Source organism: Phoca vitulina, unplaced genomic scaffold (genome assembly GCF_004348235.1).
Source record: "Phoca vitulina isolate PV1807 unplaced genomic scaffold, GSC_HSeal_1.0 scaffold100, whole genome shotgun sequence".
Lineage (NCBI taxonomy): Eukaryota > Metazoa > Chordata > Mammalia > Carnivora > Phocidae > Phoca > Phoca vitulina.
The window spans coordinates 964238-980766 of NW_022589803.1; the positions used below are offsets into that span (position 1 = coordinate 964238).

General features: G+C 51.8%; 2 protein-coding genes across 2 annotated transcripts; both read right to left on the reverse strand.

Annotated features, from left to right (window-relative positions):
• Nucleotides 1–1886: 1886 nt before the first annotated feature.
• Nucleotides 1887–12401, reverse strand: LOC116627745 (glutathione S-transferase theta-4). Its single transcript, XM_032397636.1, has 5 exons — nucleotides 12290–12401; nucleotides 10091–10178; nucleotides 4030–4180; nucleotides 3298–3474; nucleotides 1887–2084 (listed from the first exon to the last, which is right to left on the reverse strand). The coding sequence occupies exons 1-5, from the start codon at nucleotides 12399–12401 to the stop codon at nucleotides 1887–1889; spliced, it is 726 nt and encodes a 241-aa protein (XP_032253527.1).
• Nucleotides 12402–13202: 801 nt separating this feature from the next.
• On the reverse strand, nucleotides 13203–15636 carry LOC116627723 (glutathione S-transferase theta-1-like). The gene is made up of 5 exons (XM_032397607.1): nucleotides 15221–15636; nucleotides 15045–15132; nucleotides 14026–14176; nucleotides 13552–13728; nucleotides 13203–13468 (listed from the first exon to the last, which is right to left on the reverse strand). The coding sequence occupies exons 1-5, from the start codon at nucleotides 15330–15332 to the stop codon at nucleotides 13268–13270; spliced, it is 729 nt and encodes a 242-aa protein (XP_032253498.1). The 5' UTR covers nucleotides 15333–15636; the 3' UTR covers nucleotides 13203–13267.
• Between the last annotated feature and the right edge of the window lie 893 nt (nucleotides 15637–16529).

Below are 16529 nucleotides of genomic sequence, written 5' to 3' on the forward strand. Positions count from 1 at the left end.
TGCTGACCTAAGTCCCTTGATCTGTAGCAGAACTTTCCTTGAGATTTGCAGACCCCTGGCCATGAGGAGTGAAGGACCAAACTTTCCCAAAAAATAAGGCCTGACTACATTCAAAAACAGCTGCCAGTGAGGCCAGCAAGTCTGTTCAGGGTCATGTCCACATAGGACTAGCCACCTGGGCACCTTCGTCTCCTCTGTATAACCCCCCTCCCTCTTCCCTTGCCTTCCCATTTAAAACCCTCTGGCTTCATCTGGACGGGGAAGATGATCTTTGAGATGTTTGTCCACCATCTTCTCAGGTTTCCGGCTTCCTGAATAAAGCCACCTCTCCTTTCCCACCATCACTTGTCTCTCAAGTACTGATTTTCAAGCTGCCAGAAGCAAAACCTGAGTTCGGAACCAGTTCTCTGCCCAGTAACAATAAAATCAGATGGGAAATGTTCCCTCTTCATTTTTTTTTTTTTTTTTTTGGGAAGAGTTTGTGAAGGCTTAGTGTTAGTTCTTTTTTTTCTTTTTTTTTTTAAGATTTTATTTATTTATTTGAGAGCATGAGGGAGCAAGAGGGCACGAGGGGGGGAGGAGCAGAGATAGAGAGCATGAGAGGGGAAGGGGGGGTAGAGGGAGGAGAAGAAGCAGGCTCCTGCTGAGCAGGGAGCTCCCTGTGGGTTCAATCCCAGGACCCTGGGATCATGACCTGAGCTGACGGCAGACATTTAACTGACTGAGCCACCCAAGCGCCCCTGTGTTTTTGTTTTCATGTGTTAGAGGTATTTTCTAACTTCCCTGTGGTTGTTTAAGAATATACTGTTTAATTTCCAGATATTTGTGAACTTTCTAGTTTTCCTTCTGTTATTTTCTAATTTCACTCCAATATGTTCCAAGAACATACATGATATGACTTCAATCTGTTTAAATTCATTGAGATTTATTTTGTGACCTGACATAAGATCTATCCTGGAGAATATTCCATGTGCACTTGAGAAGAATGTGTATTCCGGGGTGCCTGGCTGATTCAGTCGGAAGAGCATGCAACTCTTGATCTTAGGGGTGTGAGTTTGAGCTCCACGTTCGGTGTAGAGATTACTAAAAAAAAATAAACTTTAAAAGAAAAAAAAAATGTGTATTTTGTGGTCATTGGGTCGAGTGTTCTGTGTATATATCTGATAGGTCCATTGGTTTACAGCATAGTTCAAGTCTTCTATTTCCTTGACGATCTTCTGTCTTGTTTCATCCATTATTGAGAATGGAGTATTGAATTCATCAACTATTATTATTGATAATTTAATCATATTTATTTTTTAAGTTGTATTAAATCCAGTTGACTTTTTTTTTACTTTTATATATTTATTTATTTGAGAGAGAGAGTGTGCGAATGCAAACGCACATGAGTGGAAGGAGAGGCAGAGGGGGAGGGAAAGAATCTCAAGCAGACTCTGCACTGAGCGTGGATCCTGATGCAGGGCTCAGTCTTGCAACCCTGAGATCATGACCTGAGCCAAAATCAAGAGTGAGATGCTTAACTGACTGAGCCACCAAAGCGACCCCAGTTGATTTTTTTTAAGGAAGCTTTATGCCCAATGTGAGGCTCAAACTCACGACCCTGAGATCAAGAGTTGCATGCTCTACCAACTGAGACAGCAGGGTGCCCTTAATCATATTTAACTTTTAGTTTTTAAACTCTTTTTGGAACCTGGGGGGAACCATGACCACCACCCTCTCCCACACCATGCATACCCTATGCTCATACCACCTGTCCTGGGCTCAGCAGCCTTGGTGGTTGTTACAGTACTTTATTAAGCAAAGAAACAGAGTTGTTTTCAACATCTCCTCTAAGGAAGGAAGCTCAGAAGGGCTGAGCCAGCCAGGCCCTGCAGGATGGGCTGCTTCTACTTGAACTTCTGCAGCAACTCGCAGATCTTGTCCTTGACCATTGGATCCAATGTTGAACAGTCCCACTCTGCCAACTTCATCAGCCGGTCATGGGCCTCCCAGAAGAGGCCAGAGCCAATAGCCAGCTCCACCCTCATGCGCCACTCAGCTATCTTGGAGCTGTTGAGGAAGACATTATACTTGCTTCCCATGGGCTGTAGATAGACAAAGAGGAAGGAGTGGTCAGCCAGGAGAGGGGGGGTGGTGACAGACCAGCCTCACCTGCATCCCCTCCTACAGCCTCAGGGGCTCTCCCCATCTGCCTCCCACAAAGAGTGAGTCTGTGACCCACCCCACCCCCAGGCCTGGGCAAGAGGTCAGAGGCTATGTGATAGATGCGGGGAGAGCATTGGAAGATCAATCGGAATCTCCAGGGTTCTTGGCCACTGGTCTTGCTCCAAAGCTCCTGAATCCCTTTCTGAGGTAACACAGGTGTTACCTCCCATTTCTCCAGCATGAAACTTTCCATGAGTCCTGCCTTCTACCAGGAAATCCCTTGTCCTCAGATGAGGGTGGGAAGAATTCAGTTCTTTTTTCTCTACATTGAGCCTTCCTCTGTGATCAGGCACAGCGCCTGGAATGGGAGACCAGGCAGGTAGTCTAAGAAACATGCACCCAAGAAGCTTGGGGGTCCCACAAGGGGGTGGGTGTGGGTGAAATGTAAGGGGTAAGGTGTGAAATGTAGGGGACTACACCACCTGGGGCAGAAAAACTGAAGTGGTTTTTCCTGGTGATGGTCTGCCCTTTACCCTGACCAGGGACTAAAGTGGACACTTTGCATACTGGCCAGAAATTATGTTGGCTTTTCAAGACATTGGCCAGGGTCTAAACTGGCCATCTTGCACACCAGCTAGGTCAGAAGTGGCCACCCTCCCCTCAGGTAGAAACCACATAAATGCCCCACACCCAGGTATGCCCCCCAAACGCACAGTGGATGCCCCTCAGATCTAGAGCCATGGGAGCTACTTTGTATAGCTATAAATCTGGAGCTCTAGAAAAGAAGCACTCAGCCAAAGGACACTTTGGAGGCCTCTGTACACTTCCTGCAGAGTCCAACAGGAAGAGGAGGCATCCAGGATCCTGGTGGACTCACTGAGAAATGCTGTGTTCTTCTCCCTGTCCCAGGCCTGCCCTCCAGCCCCTCCCCATGCTGAAAAATCATTGTGAAGCATGGATAATAGTGATCCTCCTTGGTTCAAAATCTGTGCTTCCTGTTACCCCTGGGTGGGGTCCAGGCACCCCATCCCTGGCTCCCACAGTCCTCCATGTCTCCTCCTTTACCAGCCTATCCTCAAGCTATGGCCCCAATGGTCACAGAGGAGTCTCACCTGTGCCCAGGCTCTGTGCCCCCCCTACCCCACTCCACACCTGCATCATCTCCACCAGGGCCACCAGGTCGGCCAGTGAGATGTGGTCCCCAGTGATGAACATCTTGTCCTGCAGAAACTTCTCCTCAAAGAGCTGCATGTTGTTCTTCGCCTCTACCAGCATCTGTTCTGTCTTCTCAGCTGGAACCTCCTCACCTGTGATCATTGGGATCAGCATCTGGCCGGGGTGGGGAAGGGGAGGGAAGAAAAGGCTGCACTCTAGTCCCATCTGACCCTCCCATCTTCAGCCTCCTTGTCCGCTGGAGAGGTGTTGGACAGAACCAAGGACATAAAGTAGGTTCAACTCTTGTAGTGGTTCTGCTTGATAGAGATCACCTAGGGCCATTTTTCAGGGGCATTTTGAGATCCCAGCAGGAAGTAATCCTGTGATTGGTTAGTGATGTCTGTCACAGGCATGAGATAAGAAGTAAGGGTACATATACGGGCTACTGGTCATCTTCAAATTTGGTGGTTTCTATGGGCCCTTTGACTCTGATGTTTTCTAATTCAGAATGAAATTTCTTGACTCCTATCCCAGCCTGAGTACTATCAACTCCTTCTGGGTGCCCTTCCCCTTGTTTTTACAAGGCTTTTTCATACCCAGTGGTTCATTCCACACTCCCATCAGCTCTGTAAGGCAGGCAGGGGAGGGAGCCAAGGAAATGAGGCTCAGGAAGGGAGGGACACTTGCTTGAACTCACCCGCGGTCAGCCATAGCCTTGGTCCCACTCACCTTGATCCAGAGGATCTTGCTCATGGGCAGCTGAATGGCAGTGTGCTGCCAGGCCATGAACTCATCCACACGGGCACGTGTGTGCAGGTCTGGTGGGTACCAGTGCGAGGGTGTGCTGTACTTGCGGCACAGGTAGAAAAGGATGGCCACACTGCAGAAAGAGAAAGCCAGGGACACTGCCCTTTCCCTCCTCGATCCTGTTACGCCCACCACCCCAGTGTGGCCTGGGTCCAATGCAGAACCTCCAGCCGGAGGTGGGCTCTAGGCACTGACATTCTTCTAGGGGAAGGATGAGCCCAAAGGGTGCCAAGAAAGGCAGTCAGTCCGCTAGTCAGTGAGTGCAAGAGGGAGACCAGCAGGGTGATGGGAGTTGGTGGATGGCATCAGGAAGGCAGTCTCGGTGGGGAACAACATGTACGGGAATTCAGGGGTAGTAAGAGGTAGCAATTTGGAGAAAAGGAAAAAGTGTGACCAGAAGAAGGGTGGGGAGAATGGTCAGAGACAGCCAGAGATACTGTGGAGGCACTCAGGGAGGCCCCCGGAGATGCAGGAGGATATGGACTTAATCCTCAAGGTTATGGTTACATAAGCAGGAGGATGAGAAAATCCACCTTGATTTTTAGAAAGATCCCTCTGTCCTACAACTCAATAACAAGAAAACAAATAATCCAACCAAAAATGGGCAAAGAACCTGAGGAGACATTTTTCCAGAGAAGACCTCCACATGGCCAATGGACACATGAAAAGATGCTCAACATCACTCATCAGCAGGGAAATGCAAGACAAAAACCACAATGAGATATCACCTCACGCCCATGATATAGCTGTCATCAAAAGGACAAGAAATAACAAATGTTGGCAAGGATGTGTAGAGAAGGGAACCCTTCTGCACTGTTGGTGGGAATGCAAACTGGCGCGGCCACTGTGGAAAACAATATGGAGATTCCTAAATAGAATTACTATAGTATCCAGCAATTCCATTTCTGGATATCTATCTGAAGGAAACAGAAACAATGTAACAAAAAGATATCTGCACCCCCATGTTCACCACGGCATTATTTAGAAGAGCCAAGGCATGGAAATAGCCTAAGTGTCCATCGATGAATGAATGCCTAAAGAACATGTGGTGTAAAGATACAATGGAATATTATTCACCCATAGAAAAGAAGGAAATCCTGCCATTTGTGACAACATGGATGGACCTTGAGCAGTTATGCTAAGTGAAATCACACAGAGAAAAATACAGCGTGATCTCATTTATATGTGGAATCTAAATACAAACAAACAAACAAAAACAGAACCGTAAATATAGAGAACACATTGGTGCTTGCAGGAGGCGGCGGGGGAGGGGGTGAAATGGATGAAGGGAGTCAAAAGGTTCAGACTTGCAGCTATAAAATAAGTCACGGGGATGTAATTGTGACCAAAGTTAATAAGACTGTATTGTATACTTGAAAGTTGCGAAGAGAGTAGATCTTAAAAGTTCTTACCATAAGGGAAAAAAATCTACAACTCTATGTGGTGATGGGCATCAACTACAACTTACCGTGGTGATCATTTCACAATATATACATAAATCGAGTCATGATGTTGTACACCTGAAACTAATATAATGCTGTATGGCAATTACATCTCAAAAGAAAGAAAGAAAGATCCCTCCGGTACTGGGTGGAGGGGTTCTGAGGAGGGCAGAGGCCACGGAGGTATGGGGAGGGTACAGACTGGAGGCACCATTTGGAGGGGATGGTCTTGCTCTTGGCTGGCAGAGGGCAGGAAGGGAGGAATGCAGGGTGGACACAGGCATTTGAGGTGTCTAGGACATCTGGAGACCTGGAGAGTCCTGAGCTGGAGTCTGATATGACATCAAAGTCCAAGGAGCAGGTGCCTACCCGCCCTACCCTGCTCCCCCGCCCCAACCAACACCATCTGTGCAGAGTCAGAAGATGAGGAGGGAGCAGAGATGGGTGGGGGGAGAGGACAGGAAGGAGCAGCCTGGGAGGGAGGAGGGAGGGGGGAGTCCCCAGAGGCCCAACTCTATAAGAAGGGGGGAAATATCAAGGATGGAAATCCTAAATCCTAAATCATCTCAGCTGATCTCACAATAACCCTGTAAGGTGTGTACCAGTATGCTTCCATTTGAGGAAACTGAGGCTCGGAGATACAACTAACTTGCCAAAGACACACAGCCCATGAGTGACAGGATCGGGGTTTGATCCCAGCAGCCAGGCCCCATGCCTGAGCCTGAGCCTGAGCCTGAGCCCAAGCCCTGCCACTGTTCTTGACCACCTGGCATAGTGTGTGACCTTGGCCAGGCCGACCAGGGGGGTGGAAGGAACGGATGGAGTCAGGTGGGAGGAGAGTGAATGGGCAGCAGAGATGAGAGGATGGTCCCTAGCCTCCACGAAAAGCCTGAGGGGCAGGCCAAGGCTTGCCTCACTGGCCCAATGCCCCTCCCCATTTTGTGACTTCTGGGAACACACCCTTGGTGGCCAATCCTGGATCATGACTGTTCTGGGCAGACCTGTCAGTGGCCGCCAGTCCCAGCTGGCTCCTCCCAGGCCGTCTGTAGTCTGTGCCGCTCTAACCAAGCCCACAGCCCCCACTGCCGCACTCAGTGTCTCTGTCCGGCACCTTGAGGCTGGGGTCCCCAGTGCTCATTCTCGGCATCAGCCCTCCCAGCTCCCGCACTGGGAGCGCCAGGGCCAAGTGGGGCCCACCAGCATATTCTTGAATTCTTCTTGCCACCGTAGCAGGCCAGAGCTCGCTATGCCTGGAGGTGCCCCATCTCTTGGGGGGCAGGCACCCGGCTGGCATCACAGTTCCTGGGCTGACCCTGGAGTGGGCACCTGGCCTTCTGTCTGCCTAGCACCCTCTCACCGACTCTTCTCGCAGGGACCTGCTCTTTCATCTTTAACCCAGTGATTCGGGGGAGGGGGGCGGTTGCTGGTAGTCAGGGGTCCCAGTGCCATGGCCAGTGAGTGGTCCACAGGCAAGAGGAGGCTCAGACTATGCCCATGCATGTCCTTCGCTAGGAACATCAGATACCCTGACAAGGAGGGGCTGATCTTTCTCCAGACAGATGGACACGGAGATGGGCAGGGGACACTCTAGTCCAGATTCCCTGAGCTGGAGGGGTGGGGAGGTGAGGGTCACCAGAGCCAGTAGGGCCATCCTGCCACCAGCAGGCCCAGAGCGGGGCAGCGCAGGTGGGGGCCAAGCCTCGGTGTCCCTGGTTCCAGAGGGTGGGGCCACCACCCTAAAAGGCCCAAGGCACAGAGCATGGAGCCAACAAGGATGATTCTCAAGCCTTAATATGTAAAGCAATTTACCGGCTAGGTTTCAGACTTGGTTGGGATGCATAAGATTTTTTTTTTTCCTTCCTATGTCTCTGTTTGGGAATGGGAATATCCATCCTGTGCATGTCCCCCCATTGTATTTTTTTTATTATTATTTTTAAGTAATGTCTACAACACCCAATGTGGGGCTTGAACTCAAGACCCTGAGATCAAGAGTCACATGCTCCACCAACTGAGGCAGCCAGGCGCCCCTCCCCATTGTATTTTAGAAGCAGGACAACTTGTCGTCTGGTTTCCCAGGTTCACAGAGAGAGCGGAACTTTGCGCCGGGATGAATCATACCATGAATCTCACCCATACCTGATTTGGATAATGTAGACACTGGCATTTTGGGCTAAGAGTTGATGCCAGAGTGATTAAGACTTTTGGAGATGTTGGGATGAGGTGAATATATTTTGCACATGGGAAGGACATGAATTTGGGGGGCCCAGGGCACAGACTGTTATGGGTTGAATTGTGTCCCCCAAAGATGTGTTGAAATCCTAACGCCCAGTACCTCAGAATGTAGCCTGATTTGGAAATTGGGTCTTTACAGAGGTAATCAAGTTAAAATGAGGTCTTAGACGGGGGCCTGGCTAGCTCAGTTGGAAGAGCATGTGACTCTTGAGCTCAGGATTGTGAGTTCAGGCCCCACACTGGGTGTAGAGATACTTAAAAATATAAAAGTAAAAATAATGTGAGGTCTTAGAGTAAACTCTAATCCATTACGACTCGTGTTCTTCTGAAATGGGGACATTTGGACCCAGAGACATGCACAGACGGAAGGCAAGATGGCCATCTCCCAGCCAAGGAATGCCGGAGGCTGTCAGAACCTAAGACAGAGGCCTGCAATAAAGCTTCCCCGGCTTCAGAGGGAGCACGGCTCTACCAACACCTCGATTTTCACTTCTAATCTCCAGAACTGGAAGACAATACATTTCTATTGTTCCAAGTCATTCAGTCAGTGGTAATTTGCAACAGCAACCCTAGGAAAATAATCCAGGCCCTGGGCCCCCCGAAGTCCTGTGGTCCACTTGGAAGATGTACTTTAAGACACTGCCTCGGAGGCAGCCTGAAAAACAGTCTGCCCCAAATCTTACCAAACTTCTACTTCCAGTGACCAGTTCACAGGAAATGAAAGGACAGAAAGACCGTGTAAACATGACACCCTGAGAATGTGATCGGCAAAACTCAGACTATGGGAAACTCCACAGGACAAAGGACTCGGTTTCTTCAACCACAACAAAAACGCAAAGGCAAGGGGCACCCGGCGGGCTCAGTGGGCGGAGCTCAGGCTTCTCGATCTCAGGGTCCTGAGTTCAAGCCCCAAGTTGGGTGTGGAGACTACTTTTAAAAAATGCAAAGGCAGGGGCGCCTGGGTGGCTCAGTAGGTTAAGTGTCTGCCTTTGGCTCAGGTTGTGATCCCGGGGTCCTGGGATTGAAACCCAAGTCAGGCTCCATGCTCAACAGGGAGTCCACTTCTCCCTCTGCCTCCACCCTGCCTGTGCTCGCTCTCTCTCAAATAAATAAACCTTAAAAAAATTGCAAAGGCGGGGGCAGCTGAGTGGCTCAGTCGTTAAGCATCTGCCTTCGGCTCAGGTCATGATCCCAGGGTCCTGGGATCGAGCCCCGCATCCGGCTCCCTGCTCAGCGGGAAGCCTGCTTCTCCTTCTCCCACTCCCCCTGCTTGTGTTCCCTCTTTCACTGTGTCTCTCTCTGTCAAATAAATAAATAAAATCTTTAAAAAAAAAAATTGCAAAGGCAAAAAAAGTGGGTCATAGAGGGGGCTGTAGATGAAAAGGGACTCAAGAGGCAGATCACCAGCTGCAATTCTTGGAAGTTTATTTGGAACCGGATTCAAATGCTCAAGCTACAAAGAAACTATTTGTGAGATAAGCAGAGACTTTTGAATACAAACAGGATATTAGTTGAAATCCAGGGATTATTGTTAATTTTACAAGGTGTCATCATGGTATTGATGCTTTTTTTTTTTTTAATTTATTTGAGGGGCGCCTGGGTGGCTCAGTTGTTAAGTGTCTGCCTTCGGCTCAGGTCATGATCCCAGGGTCCTGGGATCGAGCCCCACATCGGGCTCCCTGCTCGGCGGGAAGCTTGCTTCTCCCTCTCCCAGTCCCCTTGCTTGTGTTCCCTCTCTTACTGTGTCTCTCTCTGTCAAATAAATAAATGAAATCTAAAAAAAAAAAAAAAAAAAGATTTATTTGAGAGAGAGAGGGCATGTGAGTTGGGGGGGTGGGCAGAGGGAGAAGGAAAGAGAATCCCAAGCAGGCTCAATGCCCAGTGCAGAGCCCACTGGGCTTGATCTCACAACCTTGAGATCATGACCTGAGCCGAAATCAAGAGGCAGACACTTAACTGAGCCACCCAGATGCCCCTGATGCTTTTTTTTTTTTAAGAGCCCTTATCTCTTAAAAGTATATTCGTAAACATTTATGGATGAAATGATAGGGTGGCTGGCAAGCAGGGGAATAGAGTGGGCTACAGGTGATGAAAAAATGGGCTCCCCAAGAGGATCACTGTTGGAATGGGGTGAGGGGTACCATGTGGAGGTCGCTATAATCCTCATTAGTTAGTATTCATTCTACTTTGGTGTACATATAAAATTGTTCACAGTAAATAAAAAATAAGTACTAGCAGTCGGCTCCACGTGGATCTCCCGGGAGGAGCAGAGACAGATGGTGGGGTGGGGGGCCCCAGGAAAGACTTACCTTTCAGATAAGATAAATTTTCCATCTTTGAGGCTGGGTAGCTTCTTCAGGGGGTTGATCTCTCCGTATTCCTTGCTGTGGTGGTGACCTGAGAGGGGCAGGAAAGGTAAAGGTCTGAGGGTGCCGGGACTCCAGGGACGAAAGAACCAGGTCTCCCAGAGGCAGAATGCCTTCCTCCCCATTTTCTCTAGAAGAGGAAACAAGCCCAGAGGAATACCATGGCTCACTTCAGGTCAAAGGGCAAGTCAGCGGCAGAACAGGGATTAGGATCAAGACTCCTGCCCCCATCCCAGGCTCGGTGACCAAGACAACCTGTTGGCTCACAAAAGTTGAAGGCCTCCAGCCCCCACTCCCAACTCCGGGCCTGAAGCCACAGCCCATGAATCAGCAGAAGCCCTAGAAGCCTGGATCCCACCCCTTATAGCCCCTTCCAAAAGGGGCAGGGCAGCCAGGAGCCCCAGCACACAGCTGGAATTCAAAGGGAACCTCTCATATGCAATTAATCTATGGGGAGTTTTGTTTTGTGGTTGTGTTTTGGTGTTTTTTTTCAAGGTCATTATTTTTTTAACATTTTTAAAATTTAAATTCAATTAATTAACATATGATGCATTATTAGTTTCAGAGGCAGAGATCAGTGATTCATCAGTGTTATGTAATACCCAGTGCTCATTACATCATGTACCCTCCCCAACGTCCATTACCCAGTTACCCCTCCCCTCCAGCAACCCTCAGTTTGTTTCCTATGATTAAGAGTCTCTTATGGTTTGTCTCCCTCTCTGATTTCGTCTGGTTCTATTTTTCCCTCTCTTCCCCTATGATCCTCCATTTTGTTTCTTAAATTCCACATATGAGTGAGATCATATAATTGTCTTTCTCTGATTGACTTATTTTGCTTAACATAATACCCTCTAGTTCCAGCCATGGCGTTGTAAATGGCAAGATTTCATTTTTTTGATGGCTGAGTAGTATTCCTGTGTGTGTACACACACACACACACACACACACACACACACACACATGCCTCATCTTCTTTATCCATTCATCTGTTGATGGACATCTGGGTTCTTTCCATAGTTTGGCTATTGTGGACGTTGCTGCTATAAACATTGGGGTGCAGGTGCCCCTTTGAATCACTACATTTGTATCGTTGGGGTAAATACCTAGTAGTGCAATTGCTGGGTCATATGGTAGCTCTATTTTCAACTTTTTGAAGAACCTTATTTTTTTTGTTTTGTTTTATTTTTTTAAGTAAGCTCTGCTCGGGGCACCTGGGTGGCTCAGTCGATTAAGCGTCTGCTTTTGGCTCATGATCCCAGGGTCCTGGGATCGAGTCCCACATCGGGCTCCCTGCTCAGCGGGGAGTCTGCTTCTCCCACTCCCTCTGCCTTTCCCCCCTGCTCTTGCTCTTGCTTGCTCTCTCTCAAATAAATAAAATCTTAAAAAAAAAAAAAAAAAAAGGTGAACTCTGCTCAACATGGACTTGAACTCAGTTTTTTTTTCTTTTTTTTTAAAGTAAGCTCTCCACTCAGCATGAGCCTGAACTCACAACCCGGAAATCAAAAGTCCACACCCTCTACCAACTGAGCCAACCAGGTGTCCCGATCTATTGGGAGTCTTAACCCTTCCACAGCCAGCTGCCTCTGGCTGGAAACATTTCTGGGGCTGGACTCACACTTCATTTCAGAGCATCAGGTCTCCTCCTCTATGTTCTAGAGACTTCTGCCTCTGCGACCTGAGCTTTTAAGAATCCCTTCCATGCTTAGGATAGTGATGGAAATCAGTGCCCTGTACCTCACTCAGGGTCTGTGTCACCCTGGGCAGGTGTGAACACGGTGGGGAGGATGGGTGTGGACTGAAGCAGGGGTCTTCACTCAGATGTGAATGACCACACACTTCTGCAGCCTTTGCCAACTGATCAGAGGTAGAGCAGCTAACAAGCGCTACACCCCCACAAGGAAAAGCCAAGGGCACTGGTTGGGAGACTGGGGGACGCTCAGCAGCTCTGCCTTCCACTTTACCTGATAGCAGGGTAGAATATGTGGGAAGGATGGACGGCCTATAGTTCCCTTGGGAAATGCTTCTTCCCCTGTGGACTTTGATGGGGGGAGTGTCCTCTGTGTCTCAGCTTAGAGACACCCTGACCTTGTGCCCTGCCTCCCCTCTGGACCAGACCTATGCCCGGCAGCAGGGGGTGCCTACCCTTTAGCAGATCCACAAACTGGAAGTCGAAGGGGATGCTGTTCTTCCTAGCGAAGATATACACAGCACGGCAGGATGCTGACAGCAGGTCCAGATAGAGCTCCAGGCCCATGTTGAGACACACGTTGGGCACCCCCCCAGCCAGCCGCCGGGCTCTGAACCTGAACCTATATGCAGCCTGAGCCCTTGGCCCTGGCCCTGTGCCCTTCAGCCGTCTCTAACCCAGGCCCAGGACCCCGAGTTCTGGAACTTCTTGTTTCATTTGGTGGTGTCATGAGGCCAGGAAGCCCGGAATTCTCACAGCAGCAAGGATTCTGGGGAGACTCAGGAGCAGACTAGGGAGATGCCCCTGGCTCGGGGGCAGAAGGTGGGGGCCTCCTGCAGCCCTGCCCCTCCCCTCCGTCTTGGTGCCTGTCTGTCCTTGTGGCCCATTTCTGAAAAAGGACTTACACATGGGAATTCTCAGGGCCGGAACTTCATATGCAGCCCGTGACCCCGGGCTCTGCGGGGTCCAGAATGGAGACAGGGCAATGAGAACTGACCACGGAGGGTTTCAGAAGCAGGGCTTGGGGGTAGGCATAGGTCAGTCTAGCCTGAACTGTAGTTAGAAAAGTGTTGGGAGAAAAAGAAACAGGAGCCTGGGAGCAGTCAGGGCACCGGGGACAATGTCACAGGGGTGTCAGGGGTCGGCCAGTCAGGCTGTGCCATGCAGAGAAGCCCAGAAACTTCTGGCTTGGCTTGGGACTGGCAGTGGCCAGGGGAGCTCAGTACCTGGCAACTCAGGAAGGTAACTGGACGCACATGGAGAGGTCTGAGTGCTGCTCACTCTAGGCTGCATCATCACGGGACATCTGTCCCTCTAGATTCTGCTCTAGACCCCACCTCCTAAGGCCGAGTGAGGCTGGAGACAAGCGGAGGGCACACAGCATGTTTATTGTGGCAGGAGAGTGCAGGGGAGCGGGCCCGGCCGTACTCCTCTCAGCTGAGCCGCTCCAGCAGTCTCTGCACCAGCTCCTGGGCCAGCTTGGGGTCCCGCTGGGCGTCTCGGGGGTCCCGAGGCTGTAGCACAAGCCTGTGGGCATCCTGGACGAGCTCAGGGCCCAGAGCAGCCTCTACTCGGGCTCGCCACGCTGCCAGCCGGGGCCAGTCTTGGAAGATGTCGCAGCCAACAGCAGTGGGCTGGGGAGACAAGGCAGCTGGAGCAGGGGACTCAGCCCTGGGCCCGGAGTCCCCCCAGGGGCAAGCAGGCAAGAGAAGCTCACCTGCATCAGCTCCGTGAATGCCATCAGATCCGCCAGGGAGAGCTGCTCGGTGGCCAGGAAGGGCTTGGCGGCCAGGACCTCCCCATCCAGGTGCTGCAGAGCTGGTTTCAGCTTCCCCAACAGCCGGTCTAGCCGCACCGGGTCCACAGGCTGCCCCGAGAAATGGGGCAGGAGGGACTGGGCGGGGGGAGAATTGAGGCAGCTTATCCCAGGCTCCTCCAAACAATCTCAACCACCTTGCCACCCCTCCTGGCCACCATCCCCACCATCCGTCAGTGATACCCCCTGGGGCACTGTATTCAGAAGGCTTCTGAAGCCATCATTCAGACTCCGGGGGAAAGAGTGCTGTGATAGATTACGGATGTCTACCTGGGACAGTGGATGGGAGGCGTATATGGGCCAGCGGGTTCTTTCCAGCACAGGGGGGGGCTCCGGCTCTTGCCCAAGCCCACACACTAGGGCAGGGAGTCTCACCTTACACAGGTAGACGTTGCAAGCAGGCAGCTGGACGGCCGTGTGCTGCCACGCCAGGTACTCGTCCACACGCGCGCGGGCCTGCAGCTCGGTTGGGTACCAGTGGGTCCCCGCCCGGTACTTGTGGTTCAAGTATAAAAGGATGGCCACGCTGCAAATAGGAGGTGTCAGAGATTTCCCCAGCCCTCAGCACTAGGCAGCCTCATCTCTCACAAACAGGGTGATTTGACTGGATCTCTCTCCAATGGCACCTCCAAGGGAGGACCCCCCCATTCCCACATCCCCACCAATGGTCATCTTTTCCCCACCAAACTGCTCCATTCCTCAAGTGCTCCCCCATGGGCCCACATTTCCACCTCCCCTCCCTTCTCCTACCCCAGCCAGCCCTCTGTCTCCAGGCCCCGCTCTCTGGCATCAGGGTCCTACTGAGCGGGAAGAAGGCAGGCCTGCCTGAGGGGTCTCCCAGTTCCCTCCCAGGCCAGTGCTCCCCAGAACCCTTTTCTTGATCCCCCCTGGGCTCCTGGTACTTGGTGACCAGTTTCTATTCTCAGGCAAGTCCTGGGAGGGGGTTACGTTACTCCCCCATTTTACAGAGAGAAACATGGAGCACAAAGTTCTGTGACCTGTCCACGGCAGAGAGCGAGGGTGGGGGGACCTGGGATTCAGAGCCCAGTGCAGATCTGGGGCTGCCTGGCCCCTGGCTCCTGTGACTGAAAGGCCCAGGTTTGGGACATCTGAGGAGAGCTGACCTCAAGCTTGGATCTTCCCCAGGTAGCTCCAGGTTGTCCAGGACTGCCTGAGTGACCTATGCCCTTTTCCCAGGCTGAAGCTACCAGCTTTAGCCCCAAAGCCGCCCCCAGTCCAGCCCCCCCGCCTCCAAGCTGGGTGAGCTGGAAGGAGGGAGGGGGGGTCACACCAGTTTGGAAAAATCTCCCAGTTAGGGGTCATCAGCTTTCTGCCTTCCTCCCTCCACCCCCACCCCAACCCAGAAGCTTCTGCAGACCCCAGGACCCCATTACCTCTCTGCCAGTAGGAAGTCCCCATCTTTGAGAGCAGGTACCTTCCCCAGGGGGTTCACCTTCAGGAATTCAGGCTTCAGGTGCTCCCCTGAGGGGTGGAGGAGATGAGTGGCTCAGCAAGTTCTGGCCCCTGGACAGACACCCCCTCCATGGAGCCCAGCCTAGTCAAGGCTCACCCCGTCCTAGCTCCACAGGCCGCAGCTCGAAGGGAATGCCATTCTTCCGGGCAAAAATGTAGACGGCACGGCACGGGGGCGAGTACAGGTCCAGAAACAGCTCCAGCGGCATGGCTGCACCTCCCACTGTCCTCCCCTACCTTCCACTCAGGTCTACCTCCCAGGGTTGGCTTGGTCCCTCCAAAATGGGGCCCGAAGAAATGTGTTTCCTTCCCTGAAAGCTGTTTCCTCTGAGCTAGTAGCCGGGCGCCCCGCCAAGCCTCCACACCTCCTGGCCTCTGTGGGATGAGGCGCAGTGGGCTGTTGGAGATTTGTCACTGCTTTTCCAGCGCAGGGTCCCCAGCCTGACCCTGCTCCTCCTTCGTGGGCTGTTACAAAGCCCTGTCCCTCCCCCCGGCCTGCTTCTTCCTTCTGGCTGGGCCGCCCCCTTATCTCTGCTTCCTGGAGGCCAGGGCGGCTTTCACAATCTAGCTGAGGTGGGAGGCTCCCTGGCAGATGCGCACTATTGGTCTTTAAGGCCTTTCGTGTCTTTCCTCCCAGCCCGTGCCTGTCCACACACACACACACACACACACACACAGTCACGCACTCACACACACACAGTCACGCACCCACACACACACACTCACACACACACACACTCTCACAATTATATGACCCCACCCCCACCCTCCCAGCCCAGGTCTCTCCTCTCTCTGGTCTGAGTAACTGTTCTGACATCCTGACTTGGTAAAGACATCTCTTTCTATTTATTTATTTGTTTGTTTGTTTGTTTGAGGGAGCAAGCAAGCGAGAGAGCATGTGAGCACGCAAGCAGGGGAAGGGGCAGACAGAGAGAGCATCCAAGCAGACTCCCGCTGAGCGCGGAGGCCCAACTCAGGGCTCCATCCCACCACCCATGAGATCAGGACCTGAGCCAAAACCAAGAGTCGGGCGTTTAACCGACTGCCCCACCCAGGCACCTCAAGGCATCTCTCTCCTGACTGTCCTCCTCTGGTGCCCCCCACCTCAGGTGCAGCACCCCCACCCCCTGGGGCTCAGGCCAGCCCCCTGGAGTCTTCCCTCCTCCTTACCCAGACCTGATCCCTCCAACCTCACCAGCTTCCTGACCAGCCCCTCTGCCTCCACCAGAGGCCCTCTGTCCTAGTCCACACAGCACCACGGGGGATCCTCAAGTCCAAATCAGATCCCGTGCTCCCCTGTGCAACACCCTACCACAGCCCAAGTGCCCTCAGCCCTGCGGTGCCCCCTCACCCAGTGTAGCCACACTCCCCAGCCTTGTCCATTTGCCTCTTGGCCTTCCTCCTGG

Excerpts from the sequence above, each read along its gene's own strand:
- LOC116627723 (XM_032397607.1), bottom strand. The coding sequence starts at position 15,332 with ATGCCGCTGGAGCTGTTTCTGGACCTGTACTCGCCCCCGTGCCGTGCC. Across the intron at positions 15,133-15,220 it reads GCCTGTGGAGCTAGGACGGG|GGGAGCACCTGAAGCCTGAA; the intron begins GTGAGCCTTGAC and ends TCCACCCCTCAG. Across the intron at positions 13,729-14,025 it reads GCAACGTCTACCTGTGTAAG|TCCCTCCTGCCCCATTTCTC; the intron begins GTGAGACTCCCT and ends CCCCCCGCCCAG.
- LOC116627745 (XM_032397636.1), bottom strand. The coding sequence starts at position 12,401 with ATGGGCCTGGAGCTCTATCTGGACCTGCTGTCAGCATCCTGCCGTGCT. Across the intron at positions 10,179-12,289 it reads GTTTGTGGATCTGCTAAAGG|GTCACCACCACAGCAAGGAA; the intron begins GTAGGCACCCCC and ends TGCCCCTCTCAG. Across the intron at positions 3,475-4,029 it reads GCAAGATCCTCTGGATCAAG|ATGCTGATCCCAATGATCAC; the intron begins GTGAGTGGGACC and ends CACCCCGGCCAG.